General features: G+C 54.6%; 1 protein-coding gene across 4 annotated transcripts in view; it reads left to right on the forward strand.

The window, feature by feature from the left end:
• Positions 1 to 23,277, forward strand: part of SH3BP4 (SH3 domain binding protein 4) — an 82,252-nt gene that overhangs the window by 46,382 nt on the left and 12,593 nt on the right. For 3 of the 4 annotated variants that reach the window (XM_064485281.1, XM_031452454.2, XM_064485279.1), the window contains one exon: positions 18,969 to 19,214. In XM_064485281.1, coding sequence (XP_064341351.1) covers positions 19,097 to 19,214 — 118 coding nt within the window. In that variant the 5' untranslated portion in view covers positions 18,969 to 19,096. Of the gene's footprint in view, positions 1 to 14,420; positions 14,515 to 18,968; positions 19,215 to 23,277 lie in introns of those variants that run through there. The other variant, XM_064485282.1, reaches the window with a different exon arrangement.

Consider the following 23,277-nt stretch of genomic DNA (forward strand, 5'->3'; position numbering starts at 1 on the left):
GCCAGGGGGGCCCTGGGCTCTGGTCCAAGCCAAGGCTCTGCGTGACTGAGGGCAGGAGGAGGAGGAGGAATGGGGGCCGTGGCGTCAGGGAGAAGATGCTCCAAGAACCCACTGGACAACTGGGTAGGAACAGCGACGAGGCAGAGCAGGGGACGGGAAGGCCGAGGCGGTGCCCCTTCCACCTGTGGGTGGTTCCTTCCGTTACCCTCCATGTGATGAACTCGGCGTCGTCGGGCGCTTTTCAGCTGAGGTGAAAGGAAAGCCCCTCCGCGCTGCCCTCCGGCTCCAGGTCACACTCCCAGTCCGAGCGCCTCTCTCGCGTCACCCTCAGAACTGGAAGGAAAGCAGCTGTGATTATCGAGAGGCCACAGACGGGGTTCCAGAGCCCCGGGTCAGCCCCCTCTGCCTGCGGGAAACCTGTTGATGGGTGGAATTCCATTTCTTCTCTGCCTGGTGCGACTTGCAGCAGAAGCTCTGCCGGAAAACAGAGGGTGATTTCACACCAGTTTGGCTAAATGCATGCTTTGATTAAAAAAAAACCACGAGCAAGACGTTCGGACCGCCCTGTGAGCTCGGCCACCACGGCACGGCGCAGGGGGTCCTGCTCTGGTCGCCGGGAGCCGGGCTGCTGTTAGCCCCGCGGGCAGAGGCGGCGCAGCCAGTGTTCTTGAAACTGTCCAGAAAGGAGCTGCTCCAGCCCAGCCGTCCCCGTGCTGGGCTCACGCCAGCCCTGGGCCCCGCGGGCCCTGCAGCCTCCCGCCCCGGCCGCTCAGTAGCTGGGAAACCTCAGACCAGTCACCTAGCTTCTCTGCACCTCAGTTTTCTCGACGGTGTGACAGAGGTAATCATCGTCTGTGAGGGGGCGGCTGAGTCGCTGAAGTCAGGGAGCGCACGGACACACTTAGAACAGCTCCTGACACCTTCACTGCTCTTCAGATACTGTGTTTTTAACCAGGCACAGGTCTGCGGCACGCCTGGGTGGAGCACGTCGACTTTCCAGCAGCGTTTGCTTACCTTGTGTCTCTCTGGCACATGTTGGTAATTCTAGAACTATTTCAGACTTGTCATTATTACCCTGTTTGCTCTGGTGACCTGTGATCCTTGATCTTTGATGGCACTGTTGCAAAAACACGACTCATTGAAGGCTCAGACGGCGGTTAGCATTTATTTTTAGCAATAAAGTAGTTTTCAATGAAGACATGGACATTTTTAAGAGCTAATGCTGTTACACCCTCAGCAGACCTTACAGAGTGTAAACATAACTCTTCTAGGCACCAGGAAACCGAAAGATTCACGTGCCCCACTCTTCCTTGATACGTGCTTTATCGAGGTTGGTCTGGAACCGAACTTGCACATCCCCGAGGTCTGCCTGTCGCTTTCTTCCCAGGGCTGCGTAGCAAATGACCATGAACTGTGTGGCTTCAAACAGCAGAAATGTATTCTCTCACAGTCTGGGGCTGCAAGCCTGACATCAAGGTATCTGCAGGGCATGTTTCCTTCAAGGGCTCGAGAAAGACGCCGTCCCTGCCTCCTCCCAGCCCTCGTGGTTAACCCGCCGCCGTGATGCTCGCTGGCTCGCACCTGCATGACTTCAGTCTCCGCCTCCATCTTCATGTGGTCCCCATCCCTCTGTGTGTCTGCGTCTGTGTATCCAAACGTCCCTCTTAGAGGGACCCCAGTGGTTGGATTTAGGTCCCACCCTAATCCAGTACAACTTCATTTTAACTTGAGTGCATCTGCAAAGATCCAGTTTCCAAATGTCACGTTCACGGGTACTGAGATTTAGGGTTTGAGCATGTCTTTTGGGGAGACACCATTCAGCTGACGACAGTGGGTGTGGTCTATTGTCTGAGCTGTGTTACAGTTTCTGTCGTAGCCCACGTCAGCGTCTTCGTCACTTCCGTGAGCCACGAGCAGGACACTTGCTTTTCTTTACGTTCCTGCAGCTGCTGAAACGGTGCGTGGCAAAGGCTCAGCCCCCAGGTAGGCAGTGACTTCAGGTAAGGGGGCCCCCACGTCTGATAACCGTCAGGTTTTCAGGACAGAAATCTGCAGTAGGCAGGTGCAAAGGAGGCTGTGAACATCAGAGGTCTTGCTTTGGAGAAGCAGCCCCGTTCACATGCAGTGAGCTTGGAGCAACCCCAAGCCTTCGCTGGTGCCAGTAGTGCTTACGGAGTGACTGTTGCCGTGGGCCAGGGATGCTGAAGACACGCCCTCGCTGATCGTGAACTCACGTCCTGGCCGAGAGACACAACATGTGATTAGGTCCTGTTGTCAGGGAGACCGGAGCATCGGGGCTGGTGACCACAGGCGTGGCATTGACTCAGAGGGTGGCCCGTTGGTTTGAGGACTTCGGACGTCCCTGCAGACTCTGACTGCTCGCTCCCTGGATGCCTGGGTGTGGTGCACAGGGCAGCTGCTCAGAGCGCCGGGGGGACCGCTGGCCGAGAGGAGACAGTGAGACCAGCGAGGGGATGGGAATGTTCTAGACCTGCAGGCGGGTCCCCCAAGTTGCAGCAGAGCTCAGGGACTGATGCAGCAAATGACCCAGCGTCTTTGCCAGACAGGCAGGTCATCATAACAGGCCCAGTTTTATGCTAGGTGAGTTAGGAACGTGCTCCGTGAAGTTCTTTTAACGGGAGCCGACGGACAAACCCATGTTATCTGTGGAGTTTCTACCCTCATCGTTACTTATGTGTGTGTCTTCCATAAAGAAGGCTCCAAAGTGGGTTTGCACCTCTGTCTGGGTGGGACACATGACCCACTTCCCTAGAGAAGAGGAGCGCTCCCTTAGCTCCCAGTGACCCACTGTCACAATTTCCCCCTCAGCTGCCTGGCCGGCGGGGCCAAAGTGCCCAGAGGGCTGCTCTGGCAGGAAGCCAGCCCATGGCCTCTCTCACCTGCCTCCTGCCCCAACCTGTTCCCTTGTTCCTCGATGTCCAAGGTGCTCCAGTGTCCCTGAAAGGTTACAGCTACCCGGAACCTCAGAGTAGGATCTTACCTGGAAATGAGATCTTTGCAGGTGTAACTGTTGGCAGAGAGCGGTCCCTAATCCCATGAGTGGTGTCCTCCTCAGAGACGCCCTGGGAGAACACGGGGGAAGGAGGCCGTGTGAGGACAGAGGCTGATTTCGGAGCATCTACAAGCCAAGGAAAGGACAAGGCTTGCCCACGACATCGCAGCCGGGACAGAGGCCACGGTGGATTCTCCCGCGGAGCCTTTGAGAGCAGGGCCCCGCAGAGACCTTGGCTGCAGGCTTTCGGCACCAGGCCTGGGAGAGAAGAGTTTCCTTAAGCCCCTCCATTGGCAGTGATTCGTCACAGCAGCCCTGGGAAGCAGCCCATCCGTGGCCTTGCCGACCCCAGGGCACCTTGACGAGGCATTGAGCACCTACTGTGTGCACACCTGATGAACCAGATTTTACTGTCTTCCTGCTGCAGGTGATGCACATAGAGGCTCAGAGAGGTTAAGTAGCTTGTCCAAGAGCACACAGCTAGAGCTGTGTTTACACTCAGATCTGACTCCAAGACCCTGTGTTTTATTCTTTGTATGACGCCATCACTTTAGTTTAGTCCCAGCTACAGGTGAGGAGGAGGAGGAAGACACTGGTGGTAAAGGGCCGGGTGAGGAAACCACGGACCACGCCAGAGCACCTTGTGGGCCTGCGGCAGCAGAACCGGGACGTGGGGCTGGCGGCAGGATGCTGGGCGGGCCAGCCTGCAGTGTCTTCATCTTTGTCAGCATAGGAACGAAACGACCCGCTCACCTCCTGGGCGACAGAGAGGGTCAGCCTGGGGGACAGAGGACGAGCTTGTCTGCTCACAACATGTGTTCCCACAGCAGTCTTTTCTCCCCCAGTCTCTTTCCAGAATTTTGTGTCTTGATGAATCTGTGAAGGTGGGATTCAGTTGGTGCCAGAAGACACTTGAAAACCCTAAATGCCAGTCAGTGGGCTGTCTGGCCTCCCAGCCTCTGCTCTCCCCGCCCCCTTTCTCCTCCAACAGCCAGGAGGCGCATCCTCGTATCCAGAGCTGTGCATTCCTGCCCCTCCAGCACCATGTCCCTGGGGACCCTGAGCGCCCCCCCACCCCCCGCAGCCTTATTTCTCATCGTCAGCTGCTCTCCACACAGCTAATACCAGCTGCTGGAAATTTCTGTTCGAGGTTTTGCTTCTGCATTCGGTTTCAGGGCTGTGACTCCGTAGGGGTGTCTGTCCGTGTTACTAAGTATGTTTTCATTTGGCGCATGTCCTGCTGCAGAAGGAACCTGACATTGTGGCTTCAGAGCTCCTGAGGTGGAGCCCGAGGGGAGAAGGGCCTCCCTGCATCCCCCACAGCTCAGGGGGCACTGGTCTACTTTGTCCTCCCCTCCTGCTTTCTGCCGGTCCAGAGTCTGCTCAGTGAACCGACGTGTTCAGAGAGCTCCGGTATCTTTGTGAAAGTAGTTTGTTTCAAAACCCCGGTTGTTTGGTTACCACTGGGAAATGCCCCTGCAAGGCTCCTGAGGGGGCGTAGCAAGACTTTGACACTCGAGGGTCCGCAGGTGTGGTCACCCGCCGGCACCAGACTCAGCCTTCAGGAGTGTGAGGTGAGTGATGTGAGCAGTGGTCAGGCTGGGGCCTGGCAGTTGGGGTCTTAGGAGAGAATGTTCCAGCAGTGTGGGGGGCTCGACTCACACTTGCCCCTGGGAGTTGCAGCTGTATCAGACGTGGCAGAAGGAGAGAGAGCTGAGGAGAAAGTTCGCTGGAAGGCAGGAGGCCACTCGGCTGAGCAGACTGAGGGTGAGCATCTGAGAAGACGGCTCTGTGTCACCTCTGGGAACATGTGTGACCTTCCTGGTGTGGCCACAACAGACTACCACAAACTGGGTCACTCTGAACAACAGAAATTCATTCTCTCGTGGCTCTGGAAGCCAGAAGTCTGAGATTGGGGTGCGGGCAGGGCTGGCTCCTTCTGAGGCTGTCCGAGGCCTCTCGGGTGGCAGACGGCCACCTTCTCCCCATGTCTCCACGTCATCTTCCCTCTGTGCCCAAGTTTCCCCATTTTGTAAGGACACCAGCCACATTGGATGAGGGCCCACCCTTGTCACTGTATCTGCACTTGGTCGTCTGCAAAGCCCCAATTCCTAATGAGGTGGTGTTTGCAGGGAGTGGAGGTTAGGACCGAGCATCCTTTGAGGGGGTCACAGTTCAACTCTTACAAGATGGTATTAGGAAAATGTGAACATACGGGATGTCTCAGTACCATCCTCTCCCCGGCCTGGTGGCTTTTCGGTTTTGGCCAAAAGCTGCTTGCTTAGGTGCTTGACCTGCTGTGTTATCCTAAAAGCAGAACCCCTTGGTTGGCCTTAAGTAGCTCAAACAAATGGAAATGAGGCGCAGTGAGTATTAACCCTGCACTGCGCACAGCACACAGTTGCGATAACAGCACTGGGGGTAGAATTTATGAAGTAATAGTGGTTTATAAAGCGATCATACTACCTCATCAAATAAAGCAGCTATAAACCAACTAGATTTAGTTCTTTGTTGCAGCAAAAGTTGTAGCATTCCAGACCACGTGCTGTGTTTGAGAAAAGGGTGTGTCTCGAACTTGATGAAAACTACAAGGCTTGTGCATGAGCTGAGTCAGGACAAACAGCCTGACCACCAGCCTCTGTGGAGGGTGCTCTGTGTGTGTACGTGATCCCACGTGCAAGCTCTAGCTGCTGTCCTCTTGCACAGAGACCAGGAAGGACAGGGGTCAAGGTGAACGTGGCTGCGTTGCTGAGTAGTCAGTGAAGTGTGACATTGACCTGAGACCTGAGTGGAAAAAGTTGTCAGTGAGGGAAGTTTGGTGGAACAGAGCTTGAGAGCCAGCGAGAGGTACCAGTGCAAGGGTCCTGGGGCAGAAATGTGTTTAAGCTCAGAAAATGAGTACACTGAGAAGGAAACAGGGTCATGCAATCCCAGGAAGGAGGTTTGATTTATTGTGAGTGCAGGGGAAAGTCCCCAGCGGGGCTTCCTGTGCTGAGAGGCCCAGGCTGCTCCAAGGAGAATGGTTCAGTTGCATGTGTTTGGGCTAGAAGTGAAGGGAGAGCAGGTGGAAGGCTGCTGCGGTGAGTCCAGGCGAGAGGCGAGGTGCTTGGCCAGGAGCAGAGAGTGGAGAGAGGTGGTCAGAGTGACGTATGTCGGAGGTGGAATTTGGACTTGGGGGACTGCCTGGACTTGAGGTTTTTGGACAGAGTGCCTGTGGTCCCCAGAGCTTCACTTACTCTCTGCTCCTTTCCAGAAAGAGTTTGCCAGTCCCTGCTCTGCACTGTCCTGACACTCATTTTTAGATAAACAGAGACACACTGTATCTCCGGAAGAAAAGGTAGCATAGTGTACGGTCCTCACTTTGTACCAAGCCCGTGCCAACAAAAGCAAACACGCAGAGGAGCTGCTTTTCTGAAGGAATGAAGGGATGGGAAGACATATTATAAAATTATTCTAAAGTACATTTGGAAGGAAAAAATACTTGAAAATAACGGGTAGGAGACTGAAACTGAACAGTTCATGGGGGCAAGTCCTTCCAGACGGCCGAACGTAGTAAAACTCTCAGAGTTACATAAGGGCTGATGTTCTTATAAAAATATGCAGATTGACAACACAGAATAGGCCAGATTCAAACCCTGGTGTCCGTACACATTTACAATGCATTAAGATGACATCACGGGGGGACAGATTATTCAGGAACTGACAAAGGAGCCATGGCTTAGCCGTTTGCCAATTCATTTTGTAAAGTTCCTCACTGAGCAGCAAAATAAATTCTTTGTCCATTAATGTCAGTCCACAAACCATTTTTTTTAAATAAAGGAAGAAAGATGGGAATGTTTATCAAATTTTTCGTTAGGAGAGGCTTTTCTGTGCTTCAAGGGGAAATCACAAAGGAAAGATTGATAGGGTTGAATAAATGGAGACTTTATCAAGTTAGCAAATGGATTTGTCTGCGTGCGAGCAACAGTGGGGAAGATACTTGCAACTGAGATGATGAAATTCCAGGCTGTAATTGAACAAAGGATACGAAATGGGAGTCATGAAGCCGGAAGGAAGAAGTAGTCGGTATTTGAAAACGTCCCGACTGATGGTCAAAGGACTGTGAATTTAAACTTGGTATTCCGTTCCCCACTGGTCAGATTGGTGAAGCTTTTCTGGAGCTGGTGGCAGAAGGGTGGAAAGGGACCCCCAGTGCTGTTGGGAGTAAAAATTGCTACAGCTTTCCAGGAAAGCTTTGGCAAGGCTTCATGCTCTACTAGAAAGTCGTCCTAGGAAATGAATCCAAAATTCGGAGGAAGATTAGGTGTAAAGATGGTCACTGCCCTGCTGTTTATAGCAGCGAACAGTGGGGAGCCTGTGGGGAGGAGCAGATCAGGTCGGATCCAGCCCCTTTCTGCAGCTCTGCTGGTGTTGACTTTCTTTCGGGAACGGTTCTGCGCCCGGTTCCATTTCCTGCAGGGGTTCCCCCCTCACCACCAGTTCTCAGATCCCACAGGTGGAGGGCTCCGTCCCACAAGACTGCCCCCCCCCCCACCTCAGACGCCAGGCACAGATCCAGGCTGACCCACTGGCTAGAGATGGAAGGTTCCCACCACCCTTTCCTTGGGTTTAATTCGCTAGTGGCTCGCGGAACTCAGATGTTTTACTAACTGGGTTACAGGTTTATTGTAACACAACTCTGGAAAATCCAAGTGGAAGAGATACGTGAGGCAAAGCCTGGAGAAAGAGGAGGAGCTTGCTGCCTCTCCTAGTGGCCACCCCCACCCCAAACCTCCACTTGTTCGCCAGCCTGGAAGGATTTTACGGAGGGTTCATTATATAGACATGATTCATTAAGTCACTGGCCGTTGGTGATTGATTCAACCTCCAGCTAGTCTCCTCCCCTCCCCAGAGGTCAGAGGGCGAGACTGAAAGCCCCCATCCTTAGGTTACCTGAGGTCGGGCCCAAAGTCACCTCATTAACATGACAGAAGACACCTTTATTGCTTTCTTTGCTTGGGAAATCCCCAGGGTTTTAGGAGCCCTTTGCCAGAAACAGGACAAAGACCAAATGTCTATTTTCATTATGAATCACAATCAGGCAGCCAGCGTTTCCTAATTAGTGGAATTACGAGGCCAGGAGGAACAGGAATGCATTTTTTATTGTTTATTGGCGAAATGACTCTGTGCAAGTCACAGAGCTGAAACAGGGAAGGCTGGGTTTACATCCCGTGGGGTTAACACAGCTTTGCAGGCACTCAGTCAGGTGTCGGGAAGTGCTAGGAACTGACCCCTCAGACACGCCCAGGAAGTGGCCGTGCAAGGCTGGCAAGGACCTGCTGGAGCTGTGGCCTGGTATTTGGGGAAAAGAATGGAAGCTTATATTATAAAATATATTTCTTTTTAACTTCAAAAAGTAGAGAACTTAGGGAAAATAAGCTAAAGGACAGAAGTATCCACATGCTTGGCACCCAGACGTAATCCCTGTCGTCATTTAGTGTGAAGTTCACTCTTCCTTTTCTATCAGGTAAACACTTCTAGGAACAGAGTGGAATGCGTTTTATGGTAGAATTTGTAGATTTCACTTTTCTCTGTGTTATGCTATATGGATTTTTTCATTCTATTAAATATCAGAAAATGCATTTTAGCAGCTGCGTAACCCGCCCTGGGAGTGGAACGCATTTCGGCCCGTGTGATAAGTGATCGTCTCCGTGTCTACATCACTGTAAAGCGTGTGTGAAGTCACTTTATAGAGACTTGTGATTGGTTTACCGCCCTGGACATCTCCATTAGTAATTCACGGACATGGTAGATCTTCAGTGAAGAAATTCGTTCATTCATTCCATGAATTACATCGGTTGCTTCCTGTGCTAGACGCCGGATCGTCCTTAAACCGGTGGATAAAACCGAAGCAGCCCCCTTCCATCCTGGCGAGGGTCTGGCTGAGAGGCATCCAAACCAGCAAGCTGAGGAGTGACACCTCTTTGGGGGGTGGATTCCCCAGGAGCTGTCATTCCTCGGTTTCCCAGAGGAAATCCTTTCAATAAAACCCAGACCAGCCTCAGCTTCCGCATCTGCCCATTGAGCGGTACCAGCTAGGTCTGCGTTCCCCGGGTATCTAAGATGAACTGAAAATTTTTTTTTAAGTTAATCTTTTCTAGTAAAGATATACCAGTTTCTCTAAGGAAGGCCTTTCTTTTAAGGATAGAAGCTTCCTTTTTAAAGCTATAGAAAGCTGCTTTTATAACTTTCTTGAATAAACTTATATTGTTAAAAACTGGATTGAAATAAAGAGAAGTATTAAATAATTTCAGATTGTTTTTAAAGGAAGACAGTAAGTCAATGACTGATGTTTGGAAATCACAAGACCTTCCGTGCTGATGTTTTTGCAGTCTTGTTGAACATGTCGGACGTTCTCAAACCTCAGGAACTCGCTTCCCACCCCCGGCACCCCCACCTTCCCGTCAAGTGAATGGGCCTCTTTTCTCATCTCTGTTACAACATCCTCAGAGATAATTAGGCCTTTTCCTTCTAGGCACTGGCTGGGGACCAGAGTAGGGCAGTCTTTCTGGCCTGGGCTGATCACAAGATTTTACTTCCAGCCCGTCTGCTGTCGGCTCTGCCTCGCGCGCAGGTGGGTGGCCTCCCCGTGTGACACGCTGGGGCCGACCGCGCTGCCCAGACCTCCTGAACCTCTTGCTTGCTGAGCACTTGACAGGCACACGTCCGCGTTTCTTTAAACTCCTTGCCAGCGCCAGCAGCGGGAGGTGGGACCGGAGGATGAGCGGTGGTGAGTGGAGTGTTGGGCAAACCTGGGGGTCCGCGGGATTGCAGTCCCGCGCAGGCCCCGAAGGCGTGGCGGAGACTCACGCCTTCCCTCCTCTCGGGGTCAGACCCATGCATGTTGTCATCCAGCTAAAAGATAAGCAGTCAAGGAAGAGACTGGTCTCCATTCGCTTGTCTTTGGTGGTCCCCAGAGCTCAGCGGTGCCTGAACATCAGGAAATGCTCAGATGAAGCACTTGTCCGCTCAACAGATGGCACCAAACAGCAGCCTGGACCAGGCACCGTGCTTGGTGCTGAAGGATTACAGACAGAGGAGCCAGTGTCTGTTGGCTTTTAAGCAAACAAGGGTCGTTGTTAGGGAACTAAGAAATGACGTGCAGAATGACAGCCCTGATGCCCAGGATAAGAGCAGTGAGTGCCCAGAGGGCGTGCGGTGAAGCCCACGAGAGCGCAGAGGAGATGCGATTCCACCTGCAGAGGCACTGCTCGATGGGGCTTTAACATGGCACGAACTGGGGGCCCCGCTGGGTCTTCAGGTGGCTGGGTGGACAGAGAGAGATGGAGGCAAGAGTTCGGGGATGGCTGGGGAACCGAGTGGAGGAAACGGTCGCTGTGCTCGGCGGGAGCTCGGGGCTTACAGAGGAGAGTGTAGGGTGGGTTAGTGCTCAGAGGGTCTGGGCAGACGCGCCGGAGGGTTTGCATTGTTGTCTACAGACTGTGGGAGCCTCTGAAGAGGCTGAGATTATTGTTTTTACCCTAGGAGGCGATGGGATTGGCCCAGCCCCCCACGGAGAGCAACCCCACAGTGGGGTGTCTAGTAGAAGACCCCGGGAGGCAAAGGCCAGGGAGTAAGACGCCCAGGCCCCTCGGAGGCCAGAGAGAGGGGTGTGGTCACCCCTTCCCTCTCTTCCTCAGCCCTGGGGTTCCCCAGGCTCAGGGTTCCTTATTCTGTCCTGAGTCATCAGGCTAGTTCCCTCCAGCCATCACTTTCCACAGTAAAAGCAGCGAGTGGGAGGCAGGCACCCACTCCTGCAGGGTCCCTCCCACGCACAGCACGGAGCCTCCGGGGGGTGAGTTTGAGTCACCAGCTTTGGATGAACGGAGAAGGTCTTGGATGCGGGCACGTTGGAAGCCCAGCGTCTGCACCCAGAGCCTTGTTCTAGAGGCGGGTGCAGCTCTCGGTGGCTGCTCCCTCAGGCGACGTGGCCCCTGCCCCGAGGTGCTCACCTTGCTCAGCCTCAGGGCCCAGGACGCACGATGCTGCCACGAACCTCATTACTCTGCCTGGATGGCCGTCTAGGGGGCTCCGAGAGCTGCTGCTGCCACCCCCTAAATTGAGGTCATTGTTGAACCAAAGTGAAATACATCCCAGACAGACCCTGGCACGTGCAGCTGACTCCCTGCTGTCCCCTCCCTCCGATGGAGCCACGCGCATTCCCCACGGAGGGAGGCGGCCCTCCCCAAGGCCACAGGCAGCACTCTCATCTCTGTTCCAGGTGGGCACGGACAGGTTCTGGAGATCAGAATCCTGTCGGTGGGAGGAAGCCTTCCACCGAGGTGGCGGGAAGGTCCCAGTTTTGCTGTGTGGGACGGTCCTCGTAACGGGACCCTGTGCATTCCCTGCTCGGGGGAGGGGGGAACCTGGGAAGGGGACACCAGTCACCTGTTGGCTCTCCACGTGGGCTATTGCCCAGACCTGTTGGGTCAAGGTTCAGGAGGCGGGGGGAGCCGGGGTGCAGGTTGGAGACTGCGGCATCTGCCTCCCTCCAGGGCTGTTGGCATCGGAGGGAAAGGAGGTTGCAGACTTTTACAGACACACAGACAAGCTCACTCTCGCCTCGCTGGGTCACCACCCGCTCACCTGCCTTCCGGGCTCCTCAGAGTGAGGAGGTGTCCATGAAGCCAGGTGTCCCCAGCCTACCCCCGCAGCCTGCCGGGCGTGTGCAGGCTTCTCTGTGGCCGGCCCATAGGGTCAGGGGCCCAGGGTGTCTGGCTTTCAGCTGGGGAGGTTATCTCTGGATCACTTCCATCCTCCAGAGCCCACTCCTTGGGGAGGGAGTGAGGGGGCAGACGTGGTGGAGTTTCTGTCCACAGAGCCTGATGACGAAAATTGCCCAGAGCGGGTCGAAACTCAAGCTTTCTTTCTAACCCGGAGGAAATCTGATGAAATCAGCACGATACTCCTACTCCAGAAATTAAAATCAAATGTGGAGAATGAGTCATCTGAAGCAAGGCACGAAGAACAGAACTCGCCAGGGAGGAGCCCGGCGCGGCCCCTCTGCCCCGTGCCTCCGGCAGACGCAGACAGGGCCCAGGCCGGCGGCTTCCCTCTGCGCCCTCAGGGGTCAGGCCCCCCCCCCCCACCGAGAGCCTGGCCTGGGGCTGTGCACATGCCGGGTCCCGGCCAGGGCCTTCGCCCCGCTCCCCGCAGGTGCTGTGCTCTGTGGTTTTCCTTGCTCGGTTTGTTTTTTGATTGTTCCTCAGGCAGAACATTGGCACGTACTTCCCCACAAGAACATCCTGTGATTCTGCGGTCTGAGGAGCAGCAGGTCCACAGGGCAGCTGGGGGGCCGTGTGCGGGTTCCCGGGTTTGCCACCAGCATCTGCAGAGGAGTCTCTCCTTGTACGATGATGCCGTCTGTTCAGAGGCCAGCCTCCTAGTTCTTTTCTCTCTAAATGAATTGGCCTTTATATGAAAGAAAAGAAGAACTTATGGTTGTGAGTCAGACATTAGTAAGCTTGAATGCCCCTTCCTGTCTTCTTAGACCAGACTTCGGCCACGAGACCAGGGCGGGGTGGGGAGCGGGTGGCTTCCCAAGTCCGGGCGTGCTTGCAGGGGCGGGAGATGCAGTGGCTGTTACAGCCTGCCCTTCTGAGATGTCCTAAGGTCCAGCACTGGCCCCCTGACCAAGGGTGCATGCGGCTGCAGGCTGTCCTGGAGACGTGACGGCTCCTGGGGCTGGGGGTGAAGTCCAGACCCTAGTGGAGGGTGGCCAGCCTTGTAGTCCAGGCCATCCAGCTGTGTCCCAGGTGCCCATCAGTGTCTTAGAAATGTGTAACTTGGATTTCCAAAATAGGACAACATCCCTAGAGTTAGCCTGCTGTGCGTGATCAAGTCACACAGCTGTCGGGGGTGGGGGGCATTTGACACTTGCTGGGGACTTCGCTATTGAAAGGAGATTATCCCGGGGGTGCCTACCAGATAGCGCCAAAACTACATTCTTTCTTTCAATGGAATTCATTCACCCATTCTTATTTGAGAGTCTGCTCTGTACAGGCCTGTCACAACTCAGGGGGCAGCTGAGTCCTGTGGCCTCATAGGGAAATCAGGCTGGAGACAGAAAAGCACAGGATATGTGGGGTGCTGGTAAGGAAAGTAGGGAAAATGGGCAGAGTGAGGGAAGTGGATACTGCAGACACCTGTCCTTGCTGATTCAGTGGCGTTTGAGCAGAGACGTGAATGAAGTGAGGGATCCAGTCTGGTGAATATTAGGCAGGGGCCTCCCGAGATGCGGGAACAGCATGTGCAAAGCACCTGCGGTGGGAGGGGGAGAACCTCAAGAAACAGGAGCAGAGAGCTAGCAGGACCCATAATGCCAGTCTTGAGGACATTGTAAGCATTAAGAGCTAAGAAGCCTTTGGAGGGCTTTGAACAGAGTCCTGACTTACTTTTTAAGAAGTTCTGACTGCTAATTGAGGGGTGGACGGTGGGAGAGCAGAACTGGATGCAGTAGACCTGGTAGAAAGGAGCCAATTACTGTAATTGAGTTGAGAGTTGACAGTGGTGTGGAGGTGCTGGGGAGAGGTCAGATGGAGCTGCCCCGGTGGGGTGTGTGCCCACACTCCAAACACACCCTCCACGGAGAGCCGGGGGAGGGCGGGTCCCGTGGAGAGGGACATCGGGCTTTGGGTCTGGTTGAATGATCCCTTCACCTGTTGGCTGAGATGGTAAAGATGGGGAGGAGGTTTGGGGTCAACCCCAGAGTGGGATTTGGGCCTGGGAGGTCCAAGATGCCCATCAGTCCTGAAGGGGAGCCTTCAGTGACCTGAATCTGGGGTTCGGGGGTCATATGTCAACTGAATGGGAACCCAGCCATGTCTGCTTACGCTGTGAGGGGCTCAGACCGCCTGGGCATTTGGATTTATGGCTCCTTGGAGTTCTTCCTAGTCGAAGGGAGATACACTCACTCACACACACATTCATCCCTGACACATCCCTTCTGGGCAGGCGGCTGACAAAGTTTCCTAATGTCACTTTCCACATTTAAAAAAAAGTCTGTCATGGACATTTTGAAACGTACATAAATAAGAAAATAGTAAAATTAATCACTAAATAATGAAAGTAAAAATAATAATGAGCTTAATAAAATAGGAAAATAGTGAAAAATGGGGAAAACCAGCTGATGTGTAGTAACAGTATAACATATGGTAAACGCAGAGCAAATCGGAGCAACGGGTTGTTCACCCCCACATTACGCTTCTAATAAAGCAGGGACTAATTCAGAGGGCGTGGTCCCTGAACTTGGGCGGCGTGAATCCGAGGCTCCAGGACATTGGCTGCAGAGCTGATGCCGGCACATGAGTCACTAGGGCTGCAGGGCTGTGGGGAGGAGGGTGGAGCAGAGGGAGGGTGGGGAGCGAAGGCAGTTTTCCTGGAGGCACAGGTGAGGGGAGCAGAAGGTGCAGCCTGCAGGGCAGGCTTGAGAAGTGTGGTCCCCGGTCCCCACGGGGGTGGAGGTAAGTGCTGACCTGGGAGAGCCGCTGAGCCGAGGGCTCTGAGTGCGGGCGGAGTGGGAGGCCTGCCTTCCCCAGTTTAAAGGCAGCAGACCACACCCAGGGGGTTTTGAGCTCGGGGAGGGACCTGACCAAAGGGCAGCTCTGAGAAAATTAAGGGCGCGTGTGGATTGAACTCTGGGAGTAACCAGGAAGGCCTGGCAAGTTCTGTGGGTTTGGAAAGAAATGGTTAGCAAGGCGGGAGACAGCGTTTTATAGATGTGCCTCCCGGAGCCTTCCTCAGGGTGGGCGGGTCACTCGGGTCTCTGCCCAGGCGCTGGGGGAGGTGGAGGGGCAGCCTCACTCTGAGCCCTCACCCTGAGCATACCTGGTCCAGGAGGGGCCCTGAGGAGGCGTCTGCCTGGCGTAGCCCTGCCCTCTTTCTTTGCTGTAAGATAACGTCCTCATCATAAGGTGAGGGTTGGAGTCTGCGCTCCCCGCGAACGCACTGGTGGGTGCCAGGACCGCGTCCAGCGATGGTCCCCCCACCGCCCCTGGGGAAAGTTGTCCTACTGGACTTCTCATGGGGCGCTGAGCACACGGGACAAAAGCTCCCCAGTCCCGAGGAAGAGAGTGGATGAAGGCAGCGATGTCCTGTGACCCAGGCTCCTGGTCCTCAGGACTCGGACGTCAGTGCCTGGGCTCCGGCTGGTAAGGGCAGCGCCATCGGGTCTGCAGTGAGGGCTTACCGCGCCCTTGAATGGACCTCAGTGAGGGTATCTCTGGGCTTTTCGAAGGACGGCAGAACTCTTTATGTGACAGCTAGCCCGGTTTTTGTCTCTGTCGGCTCAGGGTAATAATTACGTCCCCCATCCATAACAAAACAAAATCACCAGTCAGCCTCCGAACGCCCCAGTGGTGTCTGTGACCCACTCTCCGCTGCCCACCCCGAGGCGCTGCGTCTGCCCCAGTGAGGACGCGAAGGCTCTGATCACTCGTTTTGCTTGTCTTCAGTTCTGCCTGCGGCTCCGGGGAGGCTCTCTGAGTGCCCTGTGGGGGCCTCCGCTGAGCTTTGGGCCACCACTGTCCCAGCCCTGCGTGAAAGCCGCCCCACCCGGACTTCACCCAGCTCCCCTGTCAAGGATCCGTCTGTGCGGGGCTTCAAGGGCGGTGGGCTCCCCCGGCATCGCTCCTCTGCCGTGTCCATCTGCCCACACCCCAGCACCCGCTCTCCCAGCGGCCTCTCCTAAACTGGTTTTCAGAGATACAGCATCGCTGCTTCCATTTCTGTCATCAGCAGCCAGAGTCGTCCTTCTCAATCGGGAACCTTCTGTGGCTCCCCGTGGTGCCGGGGCCAAGACTAGCCCCTTCACCATCCCATCCTGGCCCCTGCTCACCCACCCTCCGGCTCCTCCTGTGCTCGGCCCCCGTCCTCCCAGGCATGCATGCCCGCTCTGCCTGGCGACGGCCCTACCCTGTAGGACGCTGGGGCACTTCACCTCCCTGGGGCAGCTGGAGGGCTTGCGGACCCTCAGTGTCACAGCGGGCCCTGGGTCCTCGGGAGCAGGGCTGTGCAGTGACCTTGTAATTGTGCCCGTCTCGACTTTTGGGGGCAAAAAAAAACCCTCCACTAGACACTTTGCCCTGGTTGTGAGCGGGAGTCTGCGATACTCACAACGGGGGTGGGGCAGCAGGTGCGGCCCCTGTTTCACTGGGGTCTCTTGAAGTTCGGCCAGGATGCACTGTCCTGGAGAACCCCCGGGGTCCTTTCTCCCGCCCCGCCCCGCTGCTGGGATCTGTGAATCCGTATCAGGACCGTGGGTGGGTTGCAGGGGATGTGGGGTTAGTGCAGCAGGGGACCCAGAGCACTGTCCCTCATCCCAAGCCGTCCGGAGCAGCCTGGCCTGGTCGGGGAGACAGCAGGGGGTGGTCAGGTTCCACAGTGAACTGGCATCTCAGGTAGGAATTGTCATTCATGTGAAAGTCACCCAGCAAACAGGGCTTCTGGGCTCAAGGCCGCCCTGAAGCGCCCTTCCCCCACCGCCCCCGGAGGTCCACACTTTCTGTGTTGATTCCGTGAGGCTGAGTCTTTCAGGTCCAGGGTGTTTTCCTGTCCTCTCGTCTCAATACCGTGCACGCTGCTCTGGCTCCCTTGTGAAGCCAGCTGCTCCAGGCTGCTTCAGCTTGCATTCCGTGCCCCAGGGGCTTTCTCACGGGGCCCCCATAAAAGCCGCAGGTCAGGGTAGAGCCGTCTCCAGTCCAGCCCCGACAGAGCTGTGTGGCCGCCGTTGCTCGTGGGGACTCTGTCCCCAACAGGGGGTGGACTGTGGGGCAGGGAGCCGCGGTCACTGCGCAGGGAGCCAGAGGCAGAGCCCAGCAACGCCTCGCGGCCTCGGCCGCCTTGTGCACCCAGCCTGGGTGGGCGCCTTGCTCTCCGGGAGGTCCAGGTTCCCATGCATGGCTCTGCAGGGAAGACCCAGGCAGGAGAGGGAGTCCCAGGATGCAGTCACTTCAGTTGTAACCTCGTGGGGGGAGAACGGAAGCCATCTGCGCTTCCACGGATGGGGAAAACCTCCCAGGTGCCTCCCCCATCCTTCCAATGACGCATGTGCACACGCGAGTGCTGATGCAGGGGTCGTAAATCAAAAGTGGGGAGGCTCCGACGGACTAGGAACTAGGGTGGGAGGTGGGGGGGGCAGCGGGGCTGAGCTCAGGGTGGGCATTTTTTTAAGGGATGTGTCACCCCCAAGACAGCAGCTTTGCTCCCTCCCCAGAGAGGTGGTCATTGTTGTCCGCCTTCCTGTGCACGTGGGTCCAGCCAGGCTCTCAGGACGCCAAGGCCCCTGCCTCCCCCTCTGCCCACTTCTCACACAATGAGAGGAGCAAAGCCCTCTGGTGTCTCCTCTTGTGAGGATGCTGGTCCCATCTGCCTGTCTAACCTCATCACCTCCCGAAGGCCTCATCTCCAAACACCCCACAAGGGCTGTTAGAGCTTCCTCATGTGAATTTGGAGGGAGACGCGTTCAGTCCATAACCCGGGCCTTCTCTCCAAGGTGCAGGAATGTGGCAATCTGTGGCCTTGGGATGGGCCAGAATCCTCCTTCGAGCCGCTGCCAGCGGGTCGCTCAGAGTCAGGACTAGGGCTGCGGCTGCCCGGCTGTGGGGGCGCCAGTCCCTGAGCCCCACCCCCTGTTCCCAGCGCTGGGCTGGCTTACTTGTCCTTGAGACAAACCAGATCGGGACCGTGCTCTCACCACCCCACATCGCAAAGACGAGAACTGATCCTGTGTTAAGTATTTAACTGGGGGCCGTAGAGTGTGGACGGATGCAAGGCTGGCCCTCTCTCTGCACGGCGGCTACAGACAGAGCCGGGGGTGGGCTGCAGCATCCCGCTGCAGGGAGCGGTGCTGGGGCCTCCGGGTCCCTCTGACTAGTGAGGGCAACACACCTGGGTCAGAAGCCGCATTTCCAGCCGTCTTTGGACAGAGCAGTAGAGGAACGAGGGACTGAGAGCAGGTCACACGCAGCCAGCTGTACTGGAGTGAAATTCACCTGTTTCGGTTGCCTTTGCTCCGAGCGCTGTGGGCCAGCTGTGGGCAGCTGAAGTGATGTCTGCCATGGGCTGCTCTGAGAGCCTGTGAAGCTCGCTGCTCCGATGTTGACTCCCGGCTGTTCCTTTCCTGTCCTTTGGTTGTGGTGAGAGGTCTGCCCAGGGCCAGTCACCTCGTTCATCTCCAGAACCAACCCCCAACACACCCCCTAAACTCCTGGGTGCCCCTTCCCAGGAAAAAACTGAGGCCTTAGTGAATCTGTGTTCCTCCCCCTAAAAGCTTTCTCTGGTGGCTTTGTAACGGCACAGTGATTGAGTGAGTCTACCATGGTTCCATCTGCAGAAGTCACACAAGGGTACCTTATGTACAAAAATGGCCGCATGTGGTTTATTTTTGTTTACTTGGGGCCCAGGGAGGATTTAGGGAGCCTATGGGCAGGGAGCAGAGCCCTCAAGCCCAGTGCAGCGGAGCCATGAGAGACCACTGCTCACCTAGGGCCGGAGTCCCAAAGGTGGCTGTTCCTGCCATGGGACCAGCCACCATCTGGGCAGATGGAGATTTATTTCCCCATCCCTGAACCCTGGAACTAGCAGTGTGGACAGATCCTGTTTTGTCCTCCCCTTTGACTGTCATGAATGTGCTAGCCAGGTGCTCTGGCAAATTTCACAAACCCCACTGCGCCTCAAGCAGAGAGGGTGCAAACGGCAGGCCAGGAAGCACTGTGGGGGCTGTGTGCACCCAGAGCGTGGAGGACATGGGCACAAAGTGGCCGCAGAACCCAGGCAGTGGGCCCGGCTCTGCTCTCCTGGGCCAGGGACAGTGACATGGCCTCTGGGAGAAGGAGGCTTCCCGCTGGCCGTCAATGTACTATTTAACCCATGTTTCACTTGCTCAAGGGAAATTCTTCTTTTCTCCCCCTGCTTTCAGGAAGAAGCACGTTGCAAAGCCGACACCGGGCAGCATGGTTGCCTGAGACAGAAGCCTCGGCAGCGGCTGGAATAGCTGGAAGGAGGACTATGAAACCTTAGCAGGCCGCCCGGGAAGAGAGGTTGAAGATGGCAGCTCAGCGGATCCGAGCTGCCAACTCCAGCGGCCTCCCGCGGTGCAAGTCCGAGGGCACCTTGATCGACCTGAGCGAAGGGTTTTCAGAATCGAGCTTTAACGATGTGAAAGGTGAGCTCCTGGGCACAGGACGGGCTGAGGGCGAAGACAGGGTTTGCACAGGCTCTGAGACCCAGGGACCCTTCTGCTTCCAGGCTGCTAAGGTCACACTCAGATAGTTCCATGTTAGCTCTCCGAGCTTCACCGTGTTAGAAAGTCAGCCCCGAACAGTGACCACGTGTCGTGGTTTGGTCTTTTGATGTGTTTGGAGGTTGTTTTGAATTTTCCCTTGGTAACGAAACTCCTTAATGCAGAGTATGTTTTCTCTTTTTGTGCATTTTGGTGACAGGAAGCTAGGAGCTTCATGGTACAGAAAACCAGGAGGGTGTGGTAAGTCGAGGAAATACTGAGAGTCCCTGGAGAATAAAAGGAGGGTCTAGAACAGGGGTCAGCAGGCTTTCTCTGTAAAAGATCAGATAGTAAATCCTTAAGTCCTGGCAGGCCGCATGGCCTCTGTCCAGCTCTTCAGCTCCACCATTGCACCAAGAAAGCAGCCATGGAGGAGAGTGGACAGACGGACTTGGCTGTGTTCCAGCGAAACTTTACAGAAACAGTCGGCTGGACTTGGCCCCAGGGGCCTTAGTTTGCCAACCCCTGGTGTAGAGGTTAATCGCTCTGAGTCTGAGCTTCCCTAACAGCCACGTACAACTGGGCTGATGAGAAAACCTACCTTCTGGACACCAAGGTGGGTATCGGTGGGTCGTTTTCTTCCTGGAAGTCCACACTGCCCTCATGAGCCGTGGTCAGTGCCTCCTGTGAGCTTCCTGGCATCCTGGGCCGCGTCTTTGTCCTCGTCCTCATCATCATCGGCTGACTTTCCCACCGCATCACCAAGTTCTGCTGAAATTATCCACTGGGCTCCCCAGAGACGGCTGAGCAGTGCAGCTTCCTCTTTACTTTTACATCCTTAGCCCCCGGCACAATATCGGAGCTGAATAAATATTTCTTGAACTAAACTGCCATCTCCCAGATAAAACTGTGACGCTGCGCCCCGAAGAACTAAAAGGCATGTGCACGTTTCTCCCTTCCTTCTCTCTCCAGTTGTCCTCACGTTCTTCCTCTTCCCGCCTGGCCTTTATGCTTGCGGCCCTGAGCATCGCTTTAAATGTTCTTTTAAAGAGAAGGCTAGCAATGCAATCATGAGATTTTTATTACTAAGAGCAGCAGACCTGTTAGGCGTTGCTGTGAATAACCCAGCCATTTATTGTTCATGGTCCGAGATGGACCTTGTTTTCTCACTTTATAACCCAGCTTTCGTGGTGAAAGCTGGAAACTAGAGGCGTCGGTTGTGGGGTTTGGGCTGGGATTTTGAAACAAGGGGCAGAGAGCTGAATTTTGAACAATAATGATAATGATGTGGGAGGAACTGTTATTCCTAAGAGAATAGTGCCGCTGGCATGTGAGGAGGTTAGCTTGGGGGAGGGGGGCTCCCGGGGGGAGGACGCAGGGACCCTCTGGACTCCCCTCCCGAGGGCAGCATTCCAGCCCGGGGGCTTCCCACACATCCCGATGGTCAGCAGGCTTCAAGGTGGGACTCTGTTCCAGCCAGGGTATCTGCTGCAAAATCTGCCCCTGGTTAACGCTTTCCTGCGTGAGAACTGAGGCAGAAGGACAGGAGACGTATTATTCAGTGCAGTGAACCTCCTGGCACTCAGGGATTTTTTTTTTTTTTTTGTATTAAAATCAAAGTAGCTGTGAATCTGGGCGACACCCTGCAGAATTCATTAAGATGGACTCCGATAAGGATTTTCCTGCGTTCTATTGGATGGAAGCCCGAGCCTCACGTCCCCAGGTGCTCAGTGGCGGGTCTTAGAAGGGAGCTCACACCACAGTCCACCTCCAGGGGTGAGGAGGAGGGGCGGGCCGACGGGAAGGGACACCGTCCCCCGCTGGACGAGCTCAGTCCTTGGGTGACATCCATTACCGCTACTCTTCTAAGGAGAGTGCTTGGAATTTTAAGTAAAACCATTTTTATTCTTCAGTCTGGTTAAGACCTAAGTGATCATTCGCACTGATACATTTTCTTTGGCTACAATCAAAGCCTGCTTAATAGCTTTGGGTTTTAATTTTAAAACTATTACTGTAAGGGAATTATCCTGGAGGAACATAATAATAGGGGTATAGCTTTCGAGGAATTCTAACAAGATTTTAACAACGGGCAAGCTTTCTTTCATTTTCATTTGGTTTTAATGTTTCAGCGATGTTTTCATCAGTTGTGTCAAGGAAACAAAAAGCGGTTTGTATCACCGGAGCCTCTGACCAGAAAACGGGGCGAGAGGCTCGTGCACCGTCACGCGACCCCAGCTGAGCCGCCTCCCTGCTCCCACCCCCTCGAAGCCGCTCTGTCTGACTTGGCTGTTTTACTCCGGCCCCCGCTTCAGTGTCGAGTGGTTTCTCTCTGGTGTGGTCTTGCAGCAGCGGGACACGGCCAGGGACACTGGCTTTTCCTTTGGCCAGTGTCTCGTTCCAGGAACAGGGGTGTGGCTTCTCTGTTGTAAGCCTCCAAGATGAGCATTCACTCCACGAACATTTAGTGAGCACCTGCTACGTGACACAGGTCCCGTTCCTGGGACACCGCCGAGCAAAACGTCCCCTAACAGAGCTCACAACCTCATGGGGTGATAGAGTCCACCCCCAAAAAAACAAAGAAATACATAAGGTCCATTTTATGTAAGTTGATGGTAAATACAATGGAGAGAAGTTAAATTGGGAGGAGGGTGGAGCTGCCTACTTAAACATAACGCTCTGCGGGTCCTTGCGTGAACTAACCATCATCATGCGAATCGCTCCGTCAGCGTCTTCTCCTTCAGTCCCCCCTCAGAGCCCGCGGAGGAAAGATGGTTTTTCTCCATCATGAGGAATCTCAGGCTCCAGAGATTAAAAACCCAGGTCGCGGGACCCCCTAGTCAGATTCTCCCGACACCCTGGACAGAGGGTGGTAGGTGACAGCCTTCAAGTCCCAGGTACACTCCCCGCCAAGCATCATCTCTTGAAGTTAGGTAACGTAAAGCATTAGAAACTTCCTGTGTTATTCTCTGAGACTGCGCCAAGGAAGCACAATTTGATTTTCTTTATTTCCTTCTAAAGGACAGGGAAAGCGGCAGATGGCTGTTTTCTGGAGGGGGCCTATTTGATAGCATAGGATGCTTGTTGACTCAGTCATATATTAGACAAGATGTAGGTGTAGTTTGACTAAAAATGTAGTCCTTTCTCTACTGGTTTACATAAGCAACTGAAAAAAGTTTACTTTCTTTGTTACAGGAAGGCAGAATTTCAGCAAACTCGGCAAAACACAGCGCAGTTGGGGTAGGGTCTGGGGAGAAACACACGGGCTTATTTCCATCAGAAAGGAGTTTCTTCGTCTTCTGGGTGTAGGTCCTCTGTCATGTATGGGAGGGAGAGAGAACACTCAGCTTTTAATTATCCGTTACTTTTCAAAACACACCCTGCTCGTTTCGATGACTTTCGTTTTTGCTGGTCCAGTTGCTGTCTACATCGGTAACAAGGCTGAATGCCAAGAACTATAAATTAGCTTGAGTCATGGTTTAAAGTGTTGGGATTTTTCAGATTGCTTAGGGAGCTGTTCAGACACAACGTGAGGTGTGACTAGACCTAAACTTTTCATTTCCAAGGAGTGAGGGAGAGGCCACTTCCACGCTGTTACCCTGCATGATCATTTTGCAGAGGCTGAAAGAGACCGACCTCAGAAATCTTATTTCATATGAACAGTTGGATGAAGAATGGGTTCAACTTGGAAACTAGGAATCAGGCCTGATTGTCAGGGGAACCCTGCCCTCAGTTTATGTGTTTCATGCTGAAGGCAGAAAGCAGAATCAGCTCTTAAACACGGAGAGATTCTCCTGAGGGTCCTTTCCGGTCCCTGGTTGATGTTAAGTGGGTCACTTAACATCACTCCGTTTTACCCAGTGAATCACCTTGAGCTTCTCTTTTGACCCAGCAGCCATCCCGGTAAGTTAGTTGCATAAAGATTTGGTCAAAATGAAACGTTTAAGACCCGGGGACATGTTGACTGTTGCATTGTGCTGATGGGCGTGTCCATGGATGGTGGGGGGAC

This window comes from Camelus dromedarius, chromosome 4 (genome assembly GCF_036321535.1).
Source record: "Camelus dromedarius isolate mCamDro1 chromosome 4, mCamDro1.pat, whole genome shotgun sequence".
Lineage (NCBI taxonomy): Eukaryota > Metazoa > Chordata > Mammalia > Artiodactyla > Camelidae > Camelus > Camelus dromedarius.